The following is a 25,819-nucleotide window of genomic DNA, read 5'->3' as shown; positions in this document are numbered from 1 at the left end:
CAGGCCACTGACAGATCTTCCTCAATAACTGGCAACAAATCCAGAGATAATTCTCAGAAGAAGTCAGGAACACGTGGAAACACAATGCCTTTACTTTGGTGCTACACAAAGTCTGTCTTTCACATCTTTGAAATACACACTTTATAATTTTGGAAGGTGATTAGATAATACAGTTCATATACAACACTTTCCCACATTTAAATAATGAAAAAATATGAATTTATAATATACTCCTCAATTGGAATATAAAGGGTATTCCGGAGTACTGCAGTATATTCTGGTATTCCAGTATGTTCCAGAGTTCTGGAATGGAATATACTGGTGACAATACTTGATCCAGAAGTGGGATTTCAGTTAAATATTGCAGCCAGTGTCTGATTTTAAATATAGTCAAATGGTTCTGTGTGTTTGATAGGCAATTCTGTTTCTTCAGAAATTATTTGCATTCTATTGGTATGTAAGGGACAGAGATTGAAACGATTTTCTTAATCATCAAGGAGAATAGAATGTAAATTTTACACTTAGGTTGCAAGAAAAATTTCATCAAGCATATATTCAACAATTCTGTTAATATTTAATATGAATATTTAATATCAATGTTTTGTTTACATTTGTGAACATCTACAGCTTAAATAATAAACATGAAAATTTAAAAGTTTTTTTTATTTTTTTTTTAATCTTTGCAATATATATTTATGTATTTCAATTACCACGCATAACAGCACTATACATCTGCCTAGAAAATATTTTCCAGTAGAACAATATTATTGTGACTGCATTTCCAGCTTTTTGAGGAACCATCCAAATTTAAAAAAAAAAAATCAAACCACATTCTGATCCCTTTTTATTTAGAGTTAAAAAAAAATGAATTGAAATATCAGGAGAATTCTGATTTTTCTTTCAACAAAAAGCTAAAACCTGATTCTGCTAAAATAAGAGCAAAAGGATCCACCCTTGGCTTCACAGGGAGTAAAGTGGGCTTCATTATCTGAGGTTTGGTACTGTTTCAGTGTTCTTCTAAGTTCTGGCTTGTTTTCCATTAAAACACATGAAAAAAGCCCTGGCAGGAATTCTGCAGGAATTGGACCAGGCTCTGAGTGGTAGAATCTGTTCTATTTATAACTTATACACTGCCATTGATGGCTGTGCGAGAGAGAGACAGACTTGCAACCCAAAAGGACTGTAAGAAGTGATGGATTTTTAGTTAGGTAAATCAGGCTGAAATAATAACCATGGCAAAGAGAGTTAAGAGTCATGTGAAACAACCTGCAGCTGTGGAACATTTTGAAAGGCCAGACTGTAACTCTCTGGCAGCGTGATGTAATCATACATCTGTAGATATTTATCAACTTCTGTAACAACTGCATGAGCACCTACATGCACGTAAGGTTCTAATTTAAAGTGTCTCCTAGCTTGGAAATGCTCCTTCCTGTACGAGACCTACATTTGGGTAGTTCCCTGCCATGCTGCTCCAGTCTTTTGCTAATTTAAACTATGATACATAGATGAAGAACAAGATGCAATGTAATAGTGAATAAAGCTCTGTGTTAAACAGTAGCTAAGTCTAGCAGGATCATTTTAATTGTACTAGATTTTAACTTTCTACTACTTTTTTTTTTTTTACCTTTTTTTTTTTTTTTTGGGGGGGGGGGGCAGGGTAGGGTGTAGCAGTCAATATTTAAGCCAATATAAGATTCTTTGTTTTTCTTTTTCACCCTAACAATTCTATAAAGATGGACTAGAAACTGGTATTTCTCATGTTTTCAGTATATCCACTTCTGTCATAGATCTAACACCCTAGAAGTATCTCCAGGGTTTAGCAACCTTCCATCAGCAATACATCTGGAGATAGCCAATATAATATGACTGAGCCTTCCAAGAATTGAAATCAATAAACATATTTTTCTGGTAATTAAAATATTTTTATTTCTTGTACTTAATAATTTCTGGTGACTTAGAAGTTGAATGCAGGTTGCATATTAACAAAAGAAATTCTGGCCTTTGCTTTATTGATCTTTCATCTTGAATTCTTCGTCCTCCAACATATCAGAGTGCCCACAGGCTGCATTTTCTTACATCCTCACTAAATAAATGTGTGAATGAACACAGTAATGTCTTAAAGCAGAGATTCTTGGCTTATATGTAGGCACACACAAAGGCTGCGTGGGCTATATATATGTAGGCTTAAATGTAGCTGACTCCTGTGGTTCATAGGAAGCCACTGGGCCTGATCCCAGGGAGGAGAAGAAGAGGTGGTTAACTGCTTTGGTGTTGGGCTGAGTCACTGGGGGGAAGGAGGACAGTGGGTCTGACAGGCTTCGAAAGCAGAAATATGATTGCAGTAGCAAAAATGGTGTAGAGAAATGTGCATTTGGGGCAGTTGATGGTTTATGGGTTAGTGCTATATCCACAGTACTTCACCAAGGCAGGGAGGGAATTAAGGAAGTAGAAAGGACTGGAAAGCAGTCATGTGAATCTCAGTGATAAGAAATACCAAACATTGTCCATCTGATGAAAGAGATGTGGATGAGAGAAACCTGAACTGAATGAAAACCTACCTGTGGCCTCCCTGTGGCTGTAGGAGATGGTTCTGCTTCTGGAGATCTTCCCCTGTGGCTTCAGTGGTCACGGTGAAAAGTGCAGCCCACGTGTCATGAAAAGAACCATATGTACGGTTTCTTTGAGAAAGGAAATGGGGCCTGCCTCAAGCTATGCTGGCCTACGAGTATTAACAGATCCACAAAACCGATACCGACATTCTTTTACAGGGCAGTAAAGTCAGTTATTTACTGGACAGGATTCATTCTAACAACCTCTGTTTATCATGGAAATTTTCTAGCAATTAGAATCACCTTGCCAGCACATGGGGCATTATCAAGGTGCTTAGAAAGGTCTGCAATACAACCACTCTGATACTGAGACCTAAGTGGACGCCTACTGTGCATTTAAAGTTATGAAGTATCACAAATCATATAAAAATAAACACAAACTTTGGTGTTAAAGTACTATGGCTAGCCTACCACCCATGAAAACTCAGCTAAAACGTATTAGTACATAGTAAGATCACAGCAAGATCATACTTTTCATTCAAGAACATTGGATTTAACTCGAGGCTTTTTTTTTTTTTTTTTTTTTTTCCCAGTGGTTTCTTTCCCTGTTTCCAGGCCTTCTGTGGGCTAAGGAACTGTTTCTGCTGCTGCAGCCTTTTCATCAGTCTTCTTTGCTGTGTTCTGGTTGCTCTTTGCATCCTTTTTTTTCTCCACTGTGGGGATTCCTTTTGGGTCAGGTGTCTCTTCTGTGGCAATAATTTCATCTACATGTGGCTTAATAAAATCTGATTTAGGAGAAGCAATAAAATTTCCTTTGTATTTACTATAGATGGTAACATGGAGGAATGCAGAGCTAGATTTTTGTTTAGCATTGTTTATGACCTTATTATGTTCTTTTCCTCTTCTTATACCCATTCAAAGAGATTCAGTATCACAGACACTACTACTTTTCACAGAGCCAAAACCAAGCCCAAATATTTATGATCTCTAATTAAATAAGTTAAGGGATAGAACCTGCAAAACATTTACATGCACAAATAATTGTTTCTTACGTAAGTCATCTCATTTACACAACTGCTCAGAAATGTCCAAGTTACCCATAGCAGCAAGGCAAGAGAGGAAAGAAATGCTGTTAATTACTACTTCTTGCCTTAGGAACCAAAACAGGAGGAGTAAGATTATAAAATGGTCTGTCAGCAGCGATATAACATTTTTACAAACATTTTGTTTGTACAAATGTATAAAAACAAAAAATACTTGGGTAAAAGCACGTAAAACATATATTCCGATAATGTTGGAATTTAAGCCTTATTTGGAGCTAAAATGCCCTACATAAGGGAAATGTAGCTGTGAAGAATAAATCAATGTCCAAGTAGCAATTATATAAAAAAAAGAGGCTAACCAAAGAGAAAAAATCTGTAATACACAAGAATGCTGAATCACCAGAGGGCTTTTCATTTTCCACCCTTTCTCTAGACTGGATGGAAATATGGTTGATTATAATTCCAACTTCAACATTCAATATGGACATACAACGAAGAGAGAATAATTTATTGATCTCAAATACCCATATGGTCAGAGTTTTCTAAAACACTTTGGCATTTACCTAGCCTATATATATATATATATATATATATATATATATATATATATTATTTATTTATTTTTGCAAGTGTCAAATGTCTAGCTGGCAAAAATAATTCAATCTGTATATTTACATATGCTTAGGAAATATTTCCTCTACATTCAGCAATTGGGCAGTAACATTATGGCTTAAAAAACTTCTATCAGTCAGCTGAGCCAAGGTGAGAAGTGGTAGCTCGGTGGGATGGGGACTTAAATCTCACTGAGGTTTAACCTGGCAATTTGTACTTTGCATTTGTTGTCATTTAAGAGCATACATGCAGTAAATTTGTTTCTTTGGGACCTGTGAGGTGATGATCAGTACAGACTACTATCTGCATAATGTTCAACATTTTTTTTCCATTGGAGCAGCTGTCATATAGATGAAAGCACTCTTACCTTTCTTCTCCCCTTCCTTATGTTGTTTGCTTGCTGTAGTTGCCTTTTTCTTTTTAGACAGAGTTACGTTATTCTGACTTTGTCCTTGGACACTAGCAGCATGCTTAGCCATGTCAGTCTGGCCTGACACAGAAATCACAATCACCTGAAGCAAAGCAAGAACAGAAAATGCACAAGCGAGAGATGGGGACTGAGTCCCAGGCAGCAATATGTTTAGAAACAACTACTCCTTGAATTTTCAGGGCACATACGTCTTCTGAACCAAAGAGAAGCAGAATACTGATTATTATCTGGGAGATGACCCACTTCTTATATTCCCTTGCCAAATGGAATTTGCCATTCTGCCAAATGGATGGAGGCAGCGGGACAGATTTTTGAAGATGCAATAGTAGAAATAAGCTGCTGCCAAAATGCAATTTTCATTTAAATTATGCTAAGGCTAAGTAATAAACATCAGCTACCAGGACTTGCAAGGAGCAAGTTAGATTCTTGTTTGCACTTGGGAAGATGGACAACAGATGTAATGTTGTTGCTTTTACATAGCGTAACGTTCTGGGTCGAGGATGGAATGACCTGCTTATCACCCCTGAGCTGGCCTCATATTATACTAAGAGAAATTATCAAATAATTTGACATTTCTTCTCTAAACTCAGAAAGCTTGATGTATCTCAAATTACAGAAATTCTCCTGCTAATATTTTGAAATATAATAATTAAGCTATTTTACTTTGTCTGAAACACAGCTGTGTAACTAGTCTGATTTTTTTTTAACTGAGATTGTGATTGATTTCTGTCCATAATTGCACACTTAAGATTGCAGTAATCCCAATAAATATTATTAAATAAAATTAAATATTTGAGTTTAAAATATTTTAGTAGGTAAGGCCGTGTGATGACTGAACACATTTACTTTTTATGTGAGATGCTGAAAACATGGTAGCTTTATGTAATTTCATGTTAAAAATAACTGATGTGAAAACCATTTTGGAAGAAAAAAGATGTATACCAGATAAACCTAACATGTCCCAGTGGTACTTTTCATGGATAACATTAAGCACATGCTAAAATGTTTTGATATGTTATAAATCTGAATTAAATCTGGATGTATTTTTTTGAATTATTAATATCGTTATTAGTTTCTATACTCTAATTTTTTTTGAAGACAAAGACCTTTAAACACAATGCCAGCAAACCAGCACTTAATTCTCCATGTACTAGACATTAAGAATTCCCTCATGCACCCACTTGGCCTTTAATATTAGCTGTAGTTGACAGTAAGCCTCAGATGGCAAGGATTTAAGTCAGCATTAGCTGCACAGCACTTACACAGCACTGTGTATTCCTCATAGAAATGCCGATACTGCAGCAAAATGAGTGCCTGGGAAACAGCACTATTTCTGCAGCCACCATAGTGAAAAATGATGAGGAAGTATGTAAAGGATGCTCACAGATCATCCTTACACATAACACTGGAAATATATACAGTTGTTCTTTAGATTTTGATGTGAAAAATCACTGTGCTGCTGCGAGATCAGTTCTGAAAAGAATTATTAGTATGGCATAATATCATATCATACGTGTATATGTCCAAGAGGATGGAAATATATATGCATTCTGTTGCTATTCCTCAGCTAATAATCAGTGACATTGTTGTAAAATGGCTGACAAGGAGTTTTTCATCTATAGAAGTGTGTTCAGGATCTGGACAAATGGTTCTGAAATATTTTTGGATCTGGATGAAAGGTTCTTAAATATTTTTGTCTGAAAAAAAATACTTTTTTTTTTTTTCTCAATTCCAGTAAGATTATTTTTGTACCCTCAAAGGATCTAAAAGAAATATGTTATTTCTGATCTTCAGTGTTAAATGTGGATGAAATTAACTAGGGTCTCAGTCTAACAACGTACTTACCTACCACCCTTCAATCAAAATTCACGATCAGGCCCTTTGAACCACATGAGACTACTCCTGTGCCTCAACTGGCAAAAATACCTTTGTGAGCTGAGATGTGAAGCAGTGAAGGTCTGGACAGAGAAACGTGAAGTGATGCCATCAGGGATTTTGCAGTGACAAGTAAAGTGAAGATTAACATGGATCTAAAGGAAAGCTAGAGGTAAATAAAGTGGTGAAAAGGTTAAGATAATAAGATAATGTGAACAACCAGGAGAGCCGTGACTGGTAAAACATGACTCAGTGAAACAAACTCATGACAGAATGAAAGAAGTGAATCCCATTTATTTGTGAACATAGAGGAGTTCATTCATATTTGTAGACACATGCAGACATCAGTAGTACTCTAGCCTCCTAAGTCTTCATTTTCATTTATATTACAGTACTTTTACCCCAATTGGGCAGATTAAACAATATTTATGGATGTAAATTACACCCATATTAAGGCCTCTCTAAAGTAACACAGCAATACAAGGGGGCCTTAATGTAGACGAAAACCAGCACTAACTTCTCCAAGGTTTGAATTCTCTAACACATTCCATCTATGCTACTTTAACAAAGTTGGAACAAATCTAAACTGCAGCTGAGAAATGCCTTGATCTTTTTTTATCTTTCCATCTGCCTCATCAGTTGCCTCCACTCAAATCCTTTTTCACCCTCTTCATTTGTGTTGTGTGGTCAAGTGCCCCAGGAAGGGGGTCAAATTGCAGACCAGTGTTTACAGCCAGCATGCATTTGGCTGGGGTGAGAGGATGGCACAACAAGGTTCTGTGAAGTTAGCAGTGAGAAAATACTTAGGAGATGCACTATTTTCCCTGGCACAATTAAGGGCTTTAGGAACACAAATGAAATGAATGGAAAAATTCAAGGCTACCTGCTAAAACAGAAAGCCATTTACACACACACATTATGTCAGCATTGTCATCCAAAACCTCCCCCATACTTCTGTTTCCTAGTCTTATATTCACGCTTTCGTTTTCTTATCTTCTTTCTTATTTTCTTGCTCTTCCTCTGGTATGAACACACTTACAGTGACATCACTGGTCTCTGTGCCATACTTGTTCTTCACCACGAGGCTGTACTTCCCAGAGTCGAGTGTGGACACAGCAGAAATGGTGAAGTTGACGTTCTTTCCAGATTCAAATTTCAGGATGCAGTTAGCATCCGATACAAATGATTTTTCATTCTTCAGCCATGAGACCTCTGGGGTAGGATCTCCCCAGACAGTGCAAGACAGATTGAGTGCCTACAGAAAAAAGTATGAAAGGATTATATGTAAGAGTCAATAAATACTTGCTGTGTTTTCTGATGCACAATTCTCCAAATGTTCCACCTCCTCCCATTTAGCTTCCTGCTTTTAGGAAATGGATACATGTCATCGTCAGTGATCAATAGTTTTTGTCACAGTCTTCAGTATCATAAAGAAAAATAACTCAGTTAATTCAAAAACTCCATTACGACCTTTTCAATATTTTATGGACCTTCTTCTCTGCTCTAATAATGATTACTGGGATTTTCTCCATGCATAATGTTTAATACAAAACCAGATATCAGCTGCATTTTTGTGTTAGACCCAAAATATGAATTTAAGGACCTATTAGATGGATTTGTTCAGGTTAAGCTCACTATGTATTTGCCACAGAAGTAAAGAAAGCCTGTCTTCCTTTTGGAAATAATGACTAAGGGCAAAGTGTCCCTGGAATATTTTGTTTAATTTAGGATCTTTTTAAACCATGCCCTGACAGCTCTTTCAACTACCTTAATTTGTTTTATGCAGTCCTATAAAACTATTTTTAACCGAAATCAAAACAGACTTTACTGTTTCTTTGGTGCTCATGTAAGTATATCCCTTTGATGTTAGTAAGCTTCCTAAGTCCAAACAGACTGAAGGAAGCATCTTCATTATCAAGTCAGTTGTTGGAGAGATCACTAGCCGTTGAATAGATTCTGCAGGCTGGCACATCTAAGGTGCATACAATGTTTGGGTCTCTTTTATTTTTTGCTGTTGTCAACTGAGGCATATGTGTTACATATGGACATCACAAGGGATGCTGTTATCCCTTCCTCCACTCACAATGCTGTAGAAATCTTCTCAAAGAGTTTGCAACAGTGAACATCACATAGAAAGTCATATGTAAAACATATTCACATGAATCTTTAGTTTACATACACCTTTCTCTGACCTTTATTTAGTAAGGAATTGATTTATGTCTAAGTACTAAATAGTACATTGCTCCAAACTGAAAATATTCCTCAGAGAGAAATCTAACTTTTCCTCTTTTTCCTCTAGCAAAATTTGAAAAATACACTACAGAGAAAATGGTCTTCAGTGGTACATAAGGAATGGACAAGGTTCTGCTTGACTGAAAGCAAGTTTCTCGTCCATTTTTTAAAGGCTTTTGATAAAAATACATCAAAAATAGAGACAACTGAGGAGGATCACATTGTGACCCTATATATTGTCATGTCAGAAAGGCACTGTACCTCTGAGAACAAAAATCATAATCACAGAAATCCCAAATCCTAAAGAACAGAATGAAAACAAAAGGGAGGGTGAAGTGTCGTCCCCCCCCCACCAACACATATATCTTGGTACTGAAGGAAAGACACATTCTGGGTGTGGGGTGGTGAAAGCCTGGTGGAAATGGCCCCTATCTGATTTCCTGCAGCACCTACAGTTGATGACAACTTGGGGATTATGGATGCCTTCTCCTGTAGCCCACTGGTAAGAATGTGGTTTTGACCATATCAGTTCATCTTTTCAAAAAGATGGGGAAAACAAGTGGTTTTACATTTCCCCCTTTTCCTTAACACTCTCAGTGCAAACATGTCCTCAGCCTTGGTCTCAGCCAAGAATTGCACGTGTCCCTTTTGGCATTCATTATTTCTTTAATGTGTTCTGGTTTTCTAGCAAACGAGATCATCACTAAATTACCCCATCTACCACTCCAAGATGATAATAAGCTCATGTTCTTGTCCAGGCTGCTCTAATAGGGCATCATTCAAACCTCAGGTGTTTGAAGTGGTGCAGTACCCCTTAATTCAAAGGAATACAGCATCAACGATGACTGTTTTTTCTTCTAAATCATTCCTCAAAATAGCCACATTTGGCTTAACCTTGCATCACTAGCTCCGGTTTGACATCTGTGCTCCTCTTTACGTTCCCAACTCTTGTTAATTTTCCGGCTATTAGTGTGTAGAGATATATCTTCTAATCCACTATGTTGATGGCAAGATCTCTGGTCATGCCAAAGTTTTCTGGAAGACAGTTCCATGATTATGGAGCCTTAGCCAAGCAGAAGTGGTTACCCTCTGTGACTGTACCTGTCTGCTTCAGATTTCCTGTTCTTTGGGCAGGTTACAGTTCTTGCTCATGTATTCATGTCTGTACTACTCACAGAAAACCCTGATTATAATGCAGTATTTATCCTGAAATACCTATCCCAGTAAAAAGTGTGTCCTGTCCTGCTAAGGGTAAGAGGCAATTTTCCCCTCCAAAGTAATTCACCTTTTCCAGTAGTTGTCTGGCTCTGATGATTGTCCAGTGGGGAAAAAAAGAAGGGAGTGGAGGGTGGACTAGAAACATGTCTAGATGTTACAGTGAGTAAATGGCATCTATCAGGAAATCTGATCTATCTGAAAAACTCTGCACAAGTAAACCTCACTTCTTTCAACCACATCTCCATATTTCAAAGCTCCATACAGAAGTTCACATCATAAATCTGCAGCTGGGACACCGATGTCTGTGCACATGGAGCAACCAGGTGCTGCAAGTCCAGACCCTTTGTGTCTCTGCTTGACTTTTGTGCATTTCACTGCAGATTAGCATGAGTAGGGTATTGCAGATAGGAGAGGAAAATGTGTTGTAATTCAAGTATTGCCATTCCACCTGCATATTATCACATACTCACATTTATGGGCAGTTTGGACTAAGATGCCAGGGTATTAATTAAAGCAGCTAAGTTATAGGAACATGCTCCTTCTTCCAGTCTACCTATAAGGGCACCCTGGCAGAAGGGGAGAACAGGGGGAGCTGGTGGGCAGGAGGATGTAACAGGTCACTTCTAGGTCTGAAAGTGCCTGTCTGCCAGGATCCAATGTCTCCTTTGAAAAATAAAACCCCTTACTTTTGTTAAAACAACTACTTAGGTTAAATTGGCCATCTAGTTTTGTCTGATATGAACTTCCCTAATATGAACTGACACTTAGCCTTTTCCAATTATAACCCAATGCTGAAGAGCTTTTATGTCTATCAGTGGAAGCCTCTTAGGCCATCTGTAGCACTGTTTGATTAACACTAGGTAAGTGCTGGCTCATGTATTCCCACACATATCCTTCAGCTCATGTGTAAAAAGCCAGTCAATAGCATCGCAATCGCAGTGTTAAGTTTAAGTTTGAGATCCAGTTATGGCTGCACTTGTATTCAGCACCAAAACTTGCAATTGCCAGTTCTCAACTACCTCATTTACTCTTATTCAAAACCCTTGCTGATTGTGCAATTTGCATGGATTACACACCAGGTACAGAAAACCATCCTCCCCCTCTCTCCAGCATATATGCAAGCAGTAGGCAGATGAGCCAACAACACCCAAACAGGCAGTGCTTTCCCTGAACGCTCTCTGCCCTACTCTGTTTCTCAAAAAGATCATCTACAGAATCCAGACACATAAGGTCAATGATATTTGTCTCGAGTTCTGGGAGTTTTCCAGTCGCTTATTCAAACATCACAAATGTCCTTGCTGTCAAGGACAATGTGTGTCTGGGTAAGATTTTGCAACTCATTTTTTTTATGAGCTGCTTTTGTTGTAAACTACACAATTTGCTTTAGTGAGCTTATACTCAATTTCAGCTCTCTTTTGTCAGGTTTAACCTGATAATAATCACCCAAATTTATCCCCTGCCAAAGCTGTATGAGAATCTCATATTCAAGCAGAAACAATATTGTCTGAAATTCTGCAAATTCATTCTATTTCTTTCTGTCCTCTGCCTACAGTTACAATACTTGTATGAATGCTGCTTATTTTTACATCATTCCATGAGCCACTAAATCCTTTAATGAAAAGTTTAATCAAATGTTATTCCATTTTATAATGTCAAGATGCTTAATTTTCCCTGAACTGCTGCAGCCCACTATCTGGTGGCTATGTTTGTTGTCTTGCATTGTCAAGCTTTTAGATTTTTAATGCTTCTGCTCAGTTTATAATCAAGTACCTCTAACCCAGCTGACCTACTACCAGAAAAAATATGGAAATATCAAGAAGCTGTCTTACTGTAGTTATCCTGTTACAGCTTTTCAACTACATTCAAATTTCTCATTTCAGTGTTCGCCCACACTTTGAAAAGGAAGTGGCTTATGGCTGACCAGAGGGAGGTGAAGAGCAGATGCTTTTGGTCTCAGTGCTTGTAGAAGCAGAGTGCTGGGAAAAGGTTACAAGATTATGAACTGACTTCCTGGGATGTCTGTCCTGTGCTTGAGCAGCGACATAGCTGTGTTCCCCTGTGACTGCCTTACAATAATCTTTTAGCCAAACTCTGCTAATATAGTCCGATGTAATACCAGTGACTTCCTCTGACTTCCTTCCCACTAACCCCAATGAAATAGAGAAAGATTTCTCCTTTGGTCTGAAAGAGAATTGAGTTAGAAAGGTTTACTGCTTTTAGCCTGTTTAAAAGGCAGCTTTGACAGATCTGACTATCAGTTAACTCCGTAAGACACAAAATGTGTAACTATCCTATAAAAAAAAGGGAATCAAAATCTTCCTTGGTACCTTGTTACAATAAACAGATAGATAGATAGATAGATAGATAGATAGATAAACCTAACAGTGAAACCTGCGCATGAATTTTTAAAGAGCTGGTTACATAAGGAATTTTAGTCTCAGCTCACATTGTCATCTCACTTTTATCTAATGCTTAAGAAAAGACACTGCCCTAAATAAATAAACCCATCTGTGCAAGACCACTGCATTATGTACAGAAGACAGGGAATGAATAAATAATGTGGCAGATTTTAAAGATGGAATCTTTAAAAAAAAAAAAAAAGGTGAATATTTTGCTGTCATTGAAAGGCATTCAAGCTGTTCAGCTGTTGTGTAAAGCTTTGGTGAATTCACTGTACCTTGCCTTCCTGGATGGTGACAACATCGGGCAAACCTCCAAGCACCCGTGCACGGTCTGAAAAGAAATGAACATAATTTTCTTTAGTCTCTCAAAATCAACTCTGTCCCAGATTCTGTTTCCCCTCTAGTTCTTTCTTCTTATCTTATTTATGTACAACTTGTCTCTGATATCTGCGCTAGGACAGAATTACTCAGCATTCTTAGCACACCATTTGGACTTTAGAAACGTTTGATTCACAGCAAAAGAAGTGTTAACAGCTGGCATCAGTCACTTACAGGAGGGAATTAAAGTCCATGTGCTGTGTCCTGCAGATTTAGCCACTGATTCAGTGTTGCTTGTGATTACACACGCACACACAAAAAAAAATTGAATTTTTGAGATCTGGTGATCTAAATTTTTAGTGTCATAAACTAGAAACGTGTTTCTGCTAAGACAGTGCTGAAGATTTGGTTTTGATCTAAAAACAACAACAGGCTTCAGTCTTGGTGACAGCAGTGAAATGCCACCCCTTTGTGTGCACCTGGACGTAAACAAGGTCGGTATCTGCTCTACAGGTTAAGCTCAAAGTCCCATAGGAATCTTACATAAAAACAAATAAGCTGATCACATGCAGGCTTTCAGGTACCTATTCTGGAACATGGATTTTTTTAGTTGTAAGTCCTGGTGGAGCCTGGCAGAGGAAGGACGTGACTATAGAGCATGTTCTCATCTAATATACTCTGTAAAATATATACTCTGGAGTAAATGGCAACTTGATGAAGTAATGAGCATGACTATGTTGCCTGTGCCAGCCCTCTATGAATCATGCAGAGTTAGAAATGAATTGCCCAGGGCAGGGCTGTTCCTGGTCCTTTCCTGCCACCTCAGCTGGAACTAGCAGGGATTGCTGTACATAGCCCAAACCCTTTCCATTTAGAATCTATGTCCAATGAGGAGTTAGCTCAGATCCCTCTACACATTTTTCTCCCCCAACTTTTCTCACTCCAGTTATGCCCTATGATGGGAACAGGAGCTTATTCTGGAAAAGTCCACGTAACCCCTTCTTAAATTGTCAAATTAAATTGTCAAATTAGCGGCAATGTACAAAATGTTAAATCATGCTCCTTGCTTCCCTTGGTGTAAGGTCAACTAGTTTTAGGATGCGCACAGGTATGTACATGTGCCTACATGCCCCCCCTCTCTCTCCCAACACACAACTTTCCTGTATAGGAAGAAAACCTTCATAAACAGCTTATTGTGATTACTGTCAAAGAAGGCCCACTTACTTTTCTCTGCAATCGCAGCTTGCCTGGAGTTGAAAGAAACAAAAAGAAAATCCAATTTTATTTAAGGTTTACTTAGAGTGATGGAAAAATAGCTCGTCTTTTAAATTGCCTTAATCAGTTAAAAGAAAATGCCTCTTGTCATTTGGCAATACTGCTTTTTCTTCATTACCTAACTGTTACATAAGAGTTATACCAAAGCAGTCACATGCAAAACTCCTACAGGCTTCTGTAGGACTAGGATTTGTTTCATACAATATTTTTAGCTCTAGCACAAAACAAACAAATACCATTATTATTTTATGGGTGCCATTGCTGTATTTGGATTGCATAATACTTACTTTAGTCTCTGGAACTCAGCAAAGGCTTCATCAAATGCTTTGTAAAGAGAAAAGTTGATTTTAAAGGTAGGTTCAAAGATAGGTCACCACAAGTGTTCATTTAAAATGCAGAAATTAATTTAAAATGTAGACATCATTAAAGAAATACTCAAGTATGGATACATGCTGTGATACTGTATAAGCCCTAAAATGCTGAGTGGTTCAACTAATAAAGGCAGTCTTGTATATGGTAACTATTATATGTACATATGCATACATAAAGACAATTGTTTTTTCTACTAAAGGTCAAAAATTCACACAGAGTGATAGGAGAATGATAGGCTGAAATTACCTCACAAAGCAGAGGAGGAAACCCAAAATATACCACACTAAAGTCATCCAAATTTTTTTGATCACAACCCCCTATTAGTAATACAATTTTGAGTACCCTCCATATGTGTATACGCAATTCTTAATAAATTATATACACATGCTACTGAAGTTCTTGTGTGTTTTTTTTTCCTGCACCCCAGTGGATTGTCATGTGTACCCCAATTTGCAGACCACTCACTTATGATACAAGAGATTTGTTTTTCCTAAGTGCTTTTCACACTTTTTCTCAAAAAATGAGGATAAAGAAGGAGCAACCCAGAGATGCTTGTAAGTATATCATCCTTACACAGATCTTACAGGCCCAAAGCAAAGCTTTAGGGATGGGAAATGCTGGGGATGGAAAGCGGAAACTCAGAAGTAGTTAATCTGCTTCCTAGGTTCTGAGAGCTCTCTCAGAGTAAGAGCTTCCATCAGTCAGTCGAATTAATTTTAGCTGTTCCCATAACATTCCCTCATTGTGCTGATGAAAGGGACCGGTCTTGACATCTCTGAAGAATAAGGAGCCCTATTATATCCATCAAAGAAATACAGTAGGAAAGTAACAGAACAAACTTGTCCCTCACTTCCTTCTCTGAGTATTATTACTTGGAAGGGAAAGATGCAGAAGGCATTCAGTGCAACAACTTGTGTCTAAAATTGTCAATCAATGCCAGCAACCCAAGGGTTTTGTAAGATAACCCAGAAACTGGGCTGACATCTCCATAGGCAACTCCAGGGCGAACTGCAAGCTGATATTTGGAATGGGAAAAATTAACCTGATACCCAAATAGGATCAGATTGATCCTGCTAGAGATGCTCCTGCGCTACCACAGTGTCATACCCATGTGCAGGTGATATTAACAGCATGAATGGCCTACCTTGTCCAGAAAGATCCACTGTCTTTTTGTGTGCAGTTTTACCATCAAAGAGTTCCATGGTGTATTTGCCTTTGTCCTGAGGAGTTGGCTCATTGATCTGCAGCCAGATCTGCTCCCCGGTGACACCAGTCTTCACTCTGTCTGTAAACCTAATCTGGGTGTCACTGAAAAATACAAAACAATGTCACCCCTTCATTTTTACTGGAATATAAACAGGATTTGTTCCTGTTGTGTCACTCAGAACACCTGCGGTTACTAAATGATATCCAAGGTGCAATAGTATGCCATCATATTTTGAAGCTTTTGAAGCCAATTCATTGCTAAACTGTAGACCAAAGGGACAGACTTGTTATGACAGTCTTCTTCTGTTCAATTTCCAGCTCTCCTCAAAGCTTGCAGACAGGTTATGAACCTGAGTCATAGAAATATTACACAGATTTAAGACCCAGATATCCGATAGTAATACCTCAAATGTTTCTGTGTTCTCTCTAGCACAAGTTTATTTCTGCTTGAGCAAAGCAAAACTACATAGGGCTGTACCTGAAGAAAAACACTTTTGTTACAAATGGGTTTTGCCTAGTTTGAAAGTTTTCTCATGTTCTGCTATGCCTTGGCTTTTACAGTTAAATGTATCTTGACACAAATACATCTCACACGAAAAATACCAATTTTCAGCTTCTTAGCTAAGCAGTTAATTGCTCTGGAAGAGGCAGAAGATATTTGTCAAATAAGCTGCTCATTTTCTTTTTATCTTTCAATTGATAGCTTTGAATATGCTAGAGGGTCAAAGAGCAATTTGACGTGCTTCAAGATGAAATTAGCTTCTAAAAACTAAATAGAGAAAAGAAAAAGACAAGCAAGAGGGATAGAAAAAGAGAGAAAATGAAGGGAGAGAGAAAAAATCCAAGGCAATTCGTATTCACATCTAGTTTTGTAATGCTTGGGACTCCTGGTTTTACCAGATCAAAATGTATGCCAAGAAAGAGGAAGACCTCAAACTGCTACCATATACACAGGAAGTGAAACAGCAAGAACATTAATAATAGATTTAAAATAAACTAAGTTGTTTACTTTTCTGAGTTTTCCAGTACAAGCTGTTTATGCTGAGTGAAAATTCAAAGCTGTCTCATGGACTTGGATACACAACTCCCATTAATTTTATGGGGAGCTGGGTATTCAACTGCTTTGTAAGAGTCTCAGTTCTCCTGTCTGTCCTTGTTAGGCTCTGAGCGCTCACAGGAGGGCCTGTCTGGATTTTACTGCCTCAGGCACGTGTTGAATCAATCTTGCTTTGCCTCCAAAACATGAACCCATGCGTGAAGAGGATGTGCCCGTTTGCCCCAGTTCCTGTGAATTATGGCTCCTAGACAAGCAGGCCTCCAGGCTAGGTATCTCCGAACCAGATGTGCAGGCCTCTAACAGAGCTTGTCACTGCCATAGATCATACTTGTGTTGCCCCTCGAAAGCAGTTCAGAGGAAGATGCAGATCCCATTCGGGAGGTGGGAAGCCCTCTGAAGCAACGCAGCCCTGACAGCAGCACATGGCATGGGACTGTCAGTCTCACATGAAAACAGCAGGAAGGCCCCGTGCCACCACGACCTAACTCTCCTACTGGTTCTTCATGGGTGAAGTTCACTGAAACTAACTCACATGAGAGAAAGACCCCTGAGAGATGATGAAAAGACAGCTGTGCCCCGTCTGTCTCATATACCCAGGTTCTTTCTGAGTCTATAAAAAACAAACCACACTGATATTTGCAAAGCTTTTGCATACTTACTTGTGCACCCAGCCTACTCTCAGATCCTCCACATAATAGGTGACGAAGGAGTACAGTCTGATACCCTCAGCTGTGCTCTGGATTTTCAGGTCTGTTGCAGATAAAGCTGCAAGAAGACCACATTTTTATGCAGCCATGCAGGCATTCATTGAGTGTCACAATGAGTCATTCATCTCAGAAGAGAATTAAAAGCTTACCAATCCTTCTGCATACTTCATTCATCAGATCTGCAAAAGCTGTGGAAACAAAATCCATAGACTAAACTCAGTGTCTGCATCTCAAGCACAGTCAATTATAGGCCAAGCACCAATTCTGAAATATTCTCCCCAGTAGGGTCCAACAAGAAATGAGACCTACCTTAAAAAGTGTATTAGAAAGCTAAGTAATGCCAAAATGTAGCCTGTTATTCCACAGTTTCCAGACTTTAACCTTGATGAATACTGCTGCAGCTGAACTGAACTATATTCTTTTTTTTTAACCCTGTAAATGACCGTATTCAGTAGGAATACTGACCCATCTGCGTACATTGCAATGGATATGATTTTTTCTCACTTGCTTGGAACCTTAACTATAAGAGAAATTTTAAAAACGCAGTGGTCACAAGGAATGGAAAAGCCTCTAAATATAGTAATGACAAAACATTTTAAAAAGTGAGATCTTTTAAAATTATCTAGCTCTGTAATTTCTTTCTATAATTGCAGACTTAAACTACTGGTGAGCCCCTGAGGAAATGTGTTATCATTTTGCTCAGCACCAGTCATCACATTCTCGCAAAATTATACAAGATCCTCATGCAGTGAGGCATATTCAAATGCTACTTGTGCTAAACAATCTCTGCTTTTCTAATGAGATGATCTTATATACAGGAGGAACGAAACCACAGGAAGGAGACATATGCAGTTATCTTTATTGCCTCGATCTTGCTTGCAGGCTGTCAGTTGCATGGCTTAGAGCATGCAGAAAGGGGCTCTGACCTGTGTCCGTAAGCTTGAGCTCACTGGTGTCCTTTCCTCTGTCATCCTTCAGTATGACTTCGTAAGTGCCAGTGTCTTTCTTAGAAAACTGTAAAAACAGTATTCAGAGCAGTTACAGTAGAAAAATCCAGATTTTGTGGCCTGGCCCGGCCTCATCCCATCCCATCCCAATCCCTGTCCTACAGGAGGTGCCCGATGCCCAGGGCTGGGGCTACCCTGGTGCCCCCTGTGCCCAGCTCCTGGCTGGGGTGGTGGGTCAGGACCTGGCTGGGAGGTCCTGCCCTGATGGCCCCATCATGGCCCCCATCCACCACAGGGCTTCTGCCCTTTTACAGCCAGAGGAACGGAAAGCAAAGAGATTTAGTGGTTAATGCAGGTCACACCCTGTGTCTGCAGCAGAGCTGGGCAGGGACCGCAAATCTCAAGTATGTCTCTTGGGTGACTTTGAGAGGGCAGTCCTCTGGAAGCCCAAGTGACAAGCACTTCCTAAGTGCAAGTCACAACAGAGATGTGGTCTCATTCGGTTGTTAACTGACATGCAAAGGAAGCGACATGCTTATTATCTCTGCTGTCATCATTTCCTGAAAATCTGAGTGAGCAGTTATAGATAGAAATTTATTTTAGCTAAAATATAGACGCCTCATGAGTTTTTCCGTTTTTAAAACCCACTTCCTATTTTGATTGTTCTGTTGAAATAGCAGATCATATCTTTCACTTGAATTCATAACACTGACTTCAGATTAGGGTTAGCAAAGACAGTCACTCACCTCCGATATCAGCAGAGTACACACACCATCTTTAAAGTCATGTTCTTCATCTACCATTATCTCCCTGTCATCTTTGTACCATACAATGTGTGTTTCCTTCTTAATATTAGCCACCTAAAATGGATGAAAACCACATTGCATTTATTCTCACATTGCAATTATAAACAGGCCCAAAATCAGGCAGTCCCCGAGTTCACAAGGATCCGTCATTCCTATTAAGGTCCATTTTCCTGACTGGGTGGATGGATGGATGGGTGGATGGATGGATGGACGGACGGACGGACAGATGGCAGACCTGAAGAAAAATGTTTAAGCTATTTTCCAAAGGGTTTTGTGTGAAAAAAAGCAGCAAGAATGCAGGATGATTTGTTTTACCTCTGCTTGTGATAAGGGGGGGACACAGAGGACTGAACAGCAGCCCTAGCTCACTGCAGAGACGTGACCAGAGAGCTGTCAGGGGATAACAAATTTACGGTCCAGAGGCAGGTGCTCTTTATCCCTTCAGAACAAATGTTACCTTCCTCCTACCCTGCTCCTGTGCCAGTCTCTATCTTAAATGCCTGAACTGGGAAGCTGTACGGGCACATCTAACAAGTCCCTGAATACCAGTGGTGATACACAAGGAGTGTGTTATAAAGAGTTCCCTTCTTGAATGATTTTTTGCAGAGGGCCTCTCTTTCTGTTTCCAGCACAGTAACTGACACATTGCTGTTTGTTCAGATACTGTATTTCTGTAAAGAAAGCAGAGTTTATTAATCATACTGCAGGAGGACAATCTATTTGTTTTTCACCACCATCTTCTCCTTCATCAGTTTTTGAGCTGCTTTTTGCTGGACAGGAAGGAGTTTTGCCCAAGTCTCTGACTATCTACAATCACTCCAGCATGATTAGCCCATGTGTTTTCAGTCTCTTCCACTACTCAATATGCAGTTGGGAATACAAAACCAAAGACTTGTCTTTAGTCCTTTTCCTCCCTCAGCATCTAAGCAGCGGCAGGACAAAGTGCTTCTCTGAACATTGCACTTAGTCTTTTGCTTGCCCCTTACCTTACATTTCAACATCACGTTACAGTCATCGGTAACTTCCCATCCCAGCTTATCCACAAAATGAGGACCTGTTTGAAATTACAGATATTTTTCTTTAAAAAATTACATCAGTGGTATTCATGATACAAAAACAAGGGCAAATGTGTTTTTCTCGACAAGAATAGTTATATTTTAAAGTGTTTATTTTTCCTATTTCTCCTTCAAAAGGCAAGCAACTACACAAAAGAATAAAAACATGTATTTTAGCTTAGCATATATTAATATAAACAAATTCTCATACTTAACAAACTAACACATATGTGATTCTTATGAATGTTCATATTATCACCTTGTTTTCTGTGCCACTCTTTCCTCTGGAATTCTGCTTCATCCTGCAGCTTCTTGAAGACTAGAAATTAAAACCAGCAACATATATGAGGTTAAACAACATGTGTTATTTGTGCAGTACTGTAACAGGCACAGCTCTGTCCCTTGGAGGCCAATAAGAACCCTGTGATATGGTCAAATTTTCTCTCAGCAACTTAATATTGAATATTTCCAAGGGTCAGAAGCTGATTACAGCTAACCCAACTTCCCAAGCTGCTTGCAGCCATCAGGGGTTTAACACATCACTCTGAAGAAGTGTAATCCCCTGTCATGCAACCGCTTTCCACTCCTAGGAGGAAGGCAAACAGGAGCAGCAGCAGAACTGGCAAGCAGTGGCAATGCAAATAGGTACAGATGTGTATTCCTGGCTGAAGAGGCATTTTACAAGGGAAATTTTCATAGAAAAACCGTAGAAAAGCAAGCCGTGATCGCCTGCAATATTTTACATTTCTAAAACCTTTCCCTTTCCTCTGGGCACTTAAAAATTATCAGTTCACACACATGGTCTGTTTTATCTGAGGCAGGGAAGTGCTGTGACATGAATGTTTATTAGAACTACATTGGGAAAACAGTGGAAAGTGAAAATGACAACCAACCCTGATGTAATTTTTTCCAGCCTTCTGCATAGTATAGATTAGCTTACCATCACCAATGAGCACCAGACTGGATTGATTTGTTGCTTTTCCATCTTGCAGCTGGAAAGTGTAAGTCCCTTCATCCTTGTCCTCAAGTTTATCCATAATCATTTCAACAAGGCCAGTCTTCTGGTCCACCTTCATTTTATATTTCTTCAGGAATGGAAAGTAAAGCAACAGTTAACAGATATCAGAATCAGAGACTATTTGGCAAACATTGCTTCATATCTTTAGGTGAGATTCTGTTTTCTTCAGTCGAATTCCCACTATTTCTAGCTCCAGCTCTATACATGTAACCAAATAAATAAGAAATCTGATAAGGACAGAAGCATGTGAACATCCTGTTCAATGGTGAGTGTTGTGTTCTTTTTTATTACTGAGGTTTAGATTTGCATCTCTTCAGAACACTATCATCTCTGAGACAATATTTATATAAATTTTTGTGTAGAATGAATCATCATAGAATATCCCGAGTTGGAAGGGACCAACAAGAATCATCAAGTCCAACTCCTGGGTCCCCAAAGGACCACCCAAAAATCAGATCACACTTATGAGAGCATTGTCCAAACCCCCTTGAACTGGCAGGCTCAGTGCCATGACCACTTCCCTGGGGAGTCTAGAAAAGCTCTATCCCTGCCTTCTAACTGCTATCAGTATTGCAACAAAAGCATGATACATCCTGTCTTCATAAGTAACAAGCTCTGCTACTGGAAACAACCACTTGGGAATTTTCCCTTGGTGTCCTAAATTCCTCCAAACAGAAAAGTGGTGTGTGAAGTGACTACAGGGGCCGTAGATAAGCCACAGATAAAAGACATAGGATGTATCTAGGTGACTGCAGTGACTCCTTGAAGACCACAGGAGCTACTTACCTGTTACTACCTCACTGCAGAAACTCTTATGGTCTTCATTAGTTAACAGACCACGTGGTACTCACAAAGGTGGCAGGAAGTCATTTAGTTCCACTTTATAAACTGCATCCAGTAGAATTCAGCTGGAGCTGAAAACTATGGACAACATCTTCCTAGTGATGTTTTTGATGACATACGTGTGTGTTAATTCTGACAAAAATGCACTAGCATGCAACACTCGTTGGAAGAATATTGGATACACTAATACTCATTTGTTATAAACATGCAAACATCTGTAAGCAATGAAAAGCCTTACCTCTCCATTAAAAATCTCCTTATCATTAAATACAAAGTTGGCCTTCGCATTGCCAGACAATTTTTCAGCTTGCAACCAGAACCTCACTTCTCCTTTTTCCAAAATTTCCACTGCCAGCTCAGAGACAAGTGGAACAGCTACAAAGAAGATAGACAAGAATGAAGTATATACATTGCCTGTGCCCCAACAACTATTTTCTTCTGTAAAAGCCATGTCTTTCTTTCAGCTAATGTATGCAAGGTGACTAGCTTATGACAGCTCTTCATATAGTTGGAATACCTCTCCACCCACATGTACACAGGGTGACAGGCAAGATTGAATCATTTGATTTTTCTATCACTAGGTCTGAACAGAGCAGAAATTATGATTTGAGTTGTGCTGGGGCTCTTCCATTGTAATGCAAGGCTAAAGGTAAACTGTAAGCATCTCTGCAGCATGATATGAGCCTGTATAGGGCAGACACATCTTCAATGAGTCGCTTAGCAATGTTATTGTAAGGCAGGGAATTGACTCAGTGGAAAAAAACAATAACAACAAACAAGCACAAAGGCAGATCAGAAAGTCAGCTGGTGGATTGCAGGTTGGGAGACTTTTATAAGTACTTTGATCTTCGCTGAGTGGAAACTTTATCTCCAGAATACACAAAGTATCACAACATACCCCAAATAAATCTCCCCAGTACATTTTGTTTAGGTATGAATAATGGAAATCCCCACATATAGAACAATTCCTTGTGTAAGCAGGGGAAAAAAAAAAAATCTGCAAAGAGTACTCTACCATTGCTAACTTTTTTTTTTTTTTTTAACTTTTCCTTGTTCTTGTTAGTAAAAGTCCTCAGTGTGCCTTCACTTTGACTTCTTGTTAAGAGATTTTAATCAGCAACGTTAAATATAGGCATTTAGACTCTGATATTTGGGCACATTGAGCTTTTTTTTTTTTTTCATTACCATCATTTTAGCTGTCTTAGTGGGTGCTCAAGTTTCCAAAACCTTATACTCCTAGGAGCACGTATGCTATATATGAACTCTGCCCCAACCTCCACTTTCACAGCAATGTAAAGTCTGCATTGCAAGGGTGTAACTGAGGAGAGCATGCAAACACATTGCAAAACACTTGATTATGTGGTGTGGTGATGGGTGTCAACCTACACCTTCTCCCAGACAAATCACAGGACAGGGTTGTTTATTTAACTTCATGTGTGAAAAGCATAGCTGCAGCAGGAGAAGACTGGGGCTGGGGTAGTTTCCTGGCATCTCTCATCTTCCTGTTTTCACCACCCTAAACAACAGGGTGCCTTCTGGAGCAGGACTGCCATTCCACCCTGCTGTCAATCCCAGGTAGTGGCCATGTGTGAGGAAGCCTCCTTGTGTCTTCATTTCATAAGGGTACCTCTTCTGTGCACCTATACTTTTCCACACTTATGTACATTTTGGTGGTACAGAACATATCTTTGGTGAAAATAAAGCTTCTGGGAGGTGAGGCAACAGTCCCAGGGGAAAAAAAAATACAAAGAATTATGAAAAAGACATGGGCATAACATGGAAGAGAAAAAAAATGGTTTCAAAGGAGTTCTGGAGGGAAAGAGGTACCAAAAGGGACCAGGTTATGAGTGTGCCCCAGCAGTGGAAATGGTACTTGTGAAGCTTCCTTCCCTCCTGCATTGCCTGTGAGAAACAAAAGGAATCTCAGATGCTGCATGGTTTCTCAGAACAAAGCTCCTGAAATGCTACAGGAGTCTCAGAAGCAACAGGATGAGGATGAGAATAGATATCAGCCCGCACTGCTTTTGTTTCACTGTCAGCTCCATGGCAATGTTAAACTCCCAGTTGATTTGCATGTAATTAACTATTAATATCTTAGTCTAAAATGGGAGAGAGGAAAATATCTCAGAAACTGTTCAAGAAGGGGCTGAAAGGATGTAAAAGGTTTGTATTTTGGGAAAAGGCCATTCACTCCACAGTCCAAAGGAATCAGAGAGATTCCTGTAAGAGTATTCCACAAGCAAAAGACTTATTTAAAAAAAAAAAAATCCATTTTACTAAACACCAACTGATGACTTCAGGGATTTTCCAGTCATCAAGCTTACAAGGTTTTAGATCTTATTTGTATAGCATCACAAATTACCATGTGCAACTAGACTAAAGTTAGACAATCTGTGTTTTGTTTTGTTTTTATTGTTTTTGTTGTTGTTTTTGTAGAGTCCACAGGGCCTAGGATGGCCAAAGCAAAAGCAGTTTTCTTCTTGAAACATTACAATACATTCTGCAGTGATTTTTTTTTTGTCTGTTTTTTTCATGAAGTTCATGCACAGCTGGGAGCATACTGATACCCAAAAACATGTTAAAAACCCAACCCCCCCAGTCTGTGTGTCCTGAGGAACTTATTTTGTGACATTAATTATTAACACAGTGTGGAAGAGCACTCAGTGGAGAAGGGTTGGGGCGAGTGGCAGCAATAAGAGGTTGTGATGACTGACGCTCGCTGTGAAGACCTGATTAAGAGGAAATGTCTGGGAGGAGCAGGAGTAAAGAAGGGGGTGCTTGGGCTGTCATTAGGCTGTCAAAAGTTGGTACAATATGTTGGGAAGAGCAGAGCTGGTACGGAAAAGGCAGAGAGGGAAATGAGAAAGAGAGATGATGTGGGCAGAAAGACAGGCAATGTCTGCAGCCGAGCTTTGACTGGCCTGGGAGGCAGAACGTGGGCTGAGCTGACAGAGGTGCCAGCAGCACACGCACAAAGCTGAAGGTATTAAAACCAGGCAAGAACAGTAGAGTCTGGAACAAAGCATGAGAGATGGTAGTGGCAGGAGATAAGACAAGACTTAGATCTCGACACCTGGTATGTAATAGGATTCTTTCTACAGTTCAATTATTTTCTTCAATTATTCAAGTCACATTCCACTGAAAATAACAGGGTTGTACTACTGCCAGGATACCATAAAGGTATAAGAGTTCTGTGGACTTGACAAAAATATCCTTCCAAGCAAAAAGAAAGGTGTTCTTGTTATCAAGTATTACAAAAAAAAAAAAAAAAAAAAAAAAAAAAAAAAAAAAAAAAAAAGAGGGAGGGAATGAATTTCAGCTGAAAAATTCTATGTGTGTATATATATATATATATATATATATATAAAATTACAGCTGAATTTACTACAGTTGCTTGTTCTCTTAGCCTTACTTCTAACTTCTGTTAACTTCAGCTGGGGTAAAGTTAGAGGGGCAGAGAATTTTCAAATCAGCTTAGGCATTATGAGTAAGTAAAGAAAGCTGCATGGCAGAAGAAGTAAAGCCATTGGGATACTTATTTTCAATCTAATATAGAGACTTAGTATATGCTTAGACCAGCAGCCTGCAAAAGAAGAGGAAGAACAAGAGCAACACACAAACGTACTGAGAGAGAAAAAAAAAAAAAAAAAGATTTTCAGTTTAAAACCACTTTCACTTGAAATTTCTGTAGCAGTTTCAAAATCTGATGCTGGCAGGAGCTTTGTGATACATACCCGTGCGCATGCAAATCTCTCCCCTACAGACATGCTTGATTCACTTACTTGGGAATTTGTGTTCATGGCTCAGAGCAAGCAGCCGTTTCATTTCTGCAAAAGACATGAAACAAGATAGGC

General features: G+C 39.0%; 1 protein-coding gene across 6 annotated transcripts in view; it reads right to left on the bottom strand.

Moving 5' to 3' along the window:
* Positions 1 to 70: 70 nt before the first annotated feature.
* MYOM1 (myomesin 1) overlaps positions 71 to 25,819 on the bottom strand; it is a 78,853-nt gene continuing 53,104 nt past the window's right edge. For 3 of the 6 annotated variants that reach the window (XM_027451992.3, XM_038174638.2, XM_038174637.2), the window contains 16 exons: positions 25,748 to 25,792; positions 22,204 to 22,340; positions 21,045 to 21,189; positions 20,364 to 20,423; positions 20,036 to 20,103; positions 18,990 to 19,103; positions 18,223 to 18,310; positions 17,446 to 17,484; positions 17,249 to 17,354; positions 15,471 to 15,634; positions 14,242 to 14,278; positions 13,904 to 13,926; positions 12,637 to 12,692; positions 7,549 to 7,764; positions 4,572 to 4,716; positions 71 to 3,334 (listed from right to left, as the gene is read on the bottom strand). In XM_027451992.3, the coding sequence (XP_027307793.1) occupies positions 3,177 to 3,334; positions 4,572 to 4,716; positions 7,549 to 7,764; positions 12,637 to 12,692; positions 13,904 to 13,926; positions 14,242 to 14,278; positions 15,471 to 15,634; positions 17,249 to 17,354; positions 17,446 to 17,484; positions 18,223 to 18,310; positions 18,990 to 19,103; positions 20,036 to 20,103; positions 20,364 to 20,423; positions 21,045 to 21,189; positions 22,204 to 22,340; positions 25,748 to 25,792 (1,601 nt within the window). In that variant the 3' untranslated portion in view covers positions 71 to 3,176. Of the gene's footprint in view, positions 3,335 to 4,571; positions 4,717 to 6,775; positions 7,765 to 12,636; positions 12,693 to 13,903; positions 13,927 to 14,241; positions 14,279 to 15,470; positions 15,635 to 17,248; positions 17,355 to 17,445; positions 17,485 to 18,222; positions 18,311 to 18,989; positions 19,104 to 20,035; positions 20,104 to 20,363; positions 20,424 to 21,044; positions 21,190 to 22,203; positions 22,341 to 25,747; positions 25,793 to 25,819 lie in introns of those variants that run through there. The other 3 variants (XM_038174640.2, XM_013094729.5, XM_038174639.2) reach the window with 2 other exon arrangements.

Source organism: Anas platyrhynchos, chromosome 2 (assembly GCF_047663525.1).
Source record: "Anas platyrhynchos isolate ZD024472 breed Pekin duck chromosome 2, IASCAAS_PekinDuck_T2T, whole genome shotgun sequence".
Taxonomy (NCBI): domain Eukaryota; kingdom Metazoa; phylum Chordata; class Aves; order Anseriformes; family Anatidae; genus Anas; species Anas platyrhynchos.
This window is presented reverse-complemented; position numbering and strand designations above follow the sequence as displayed.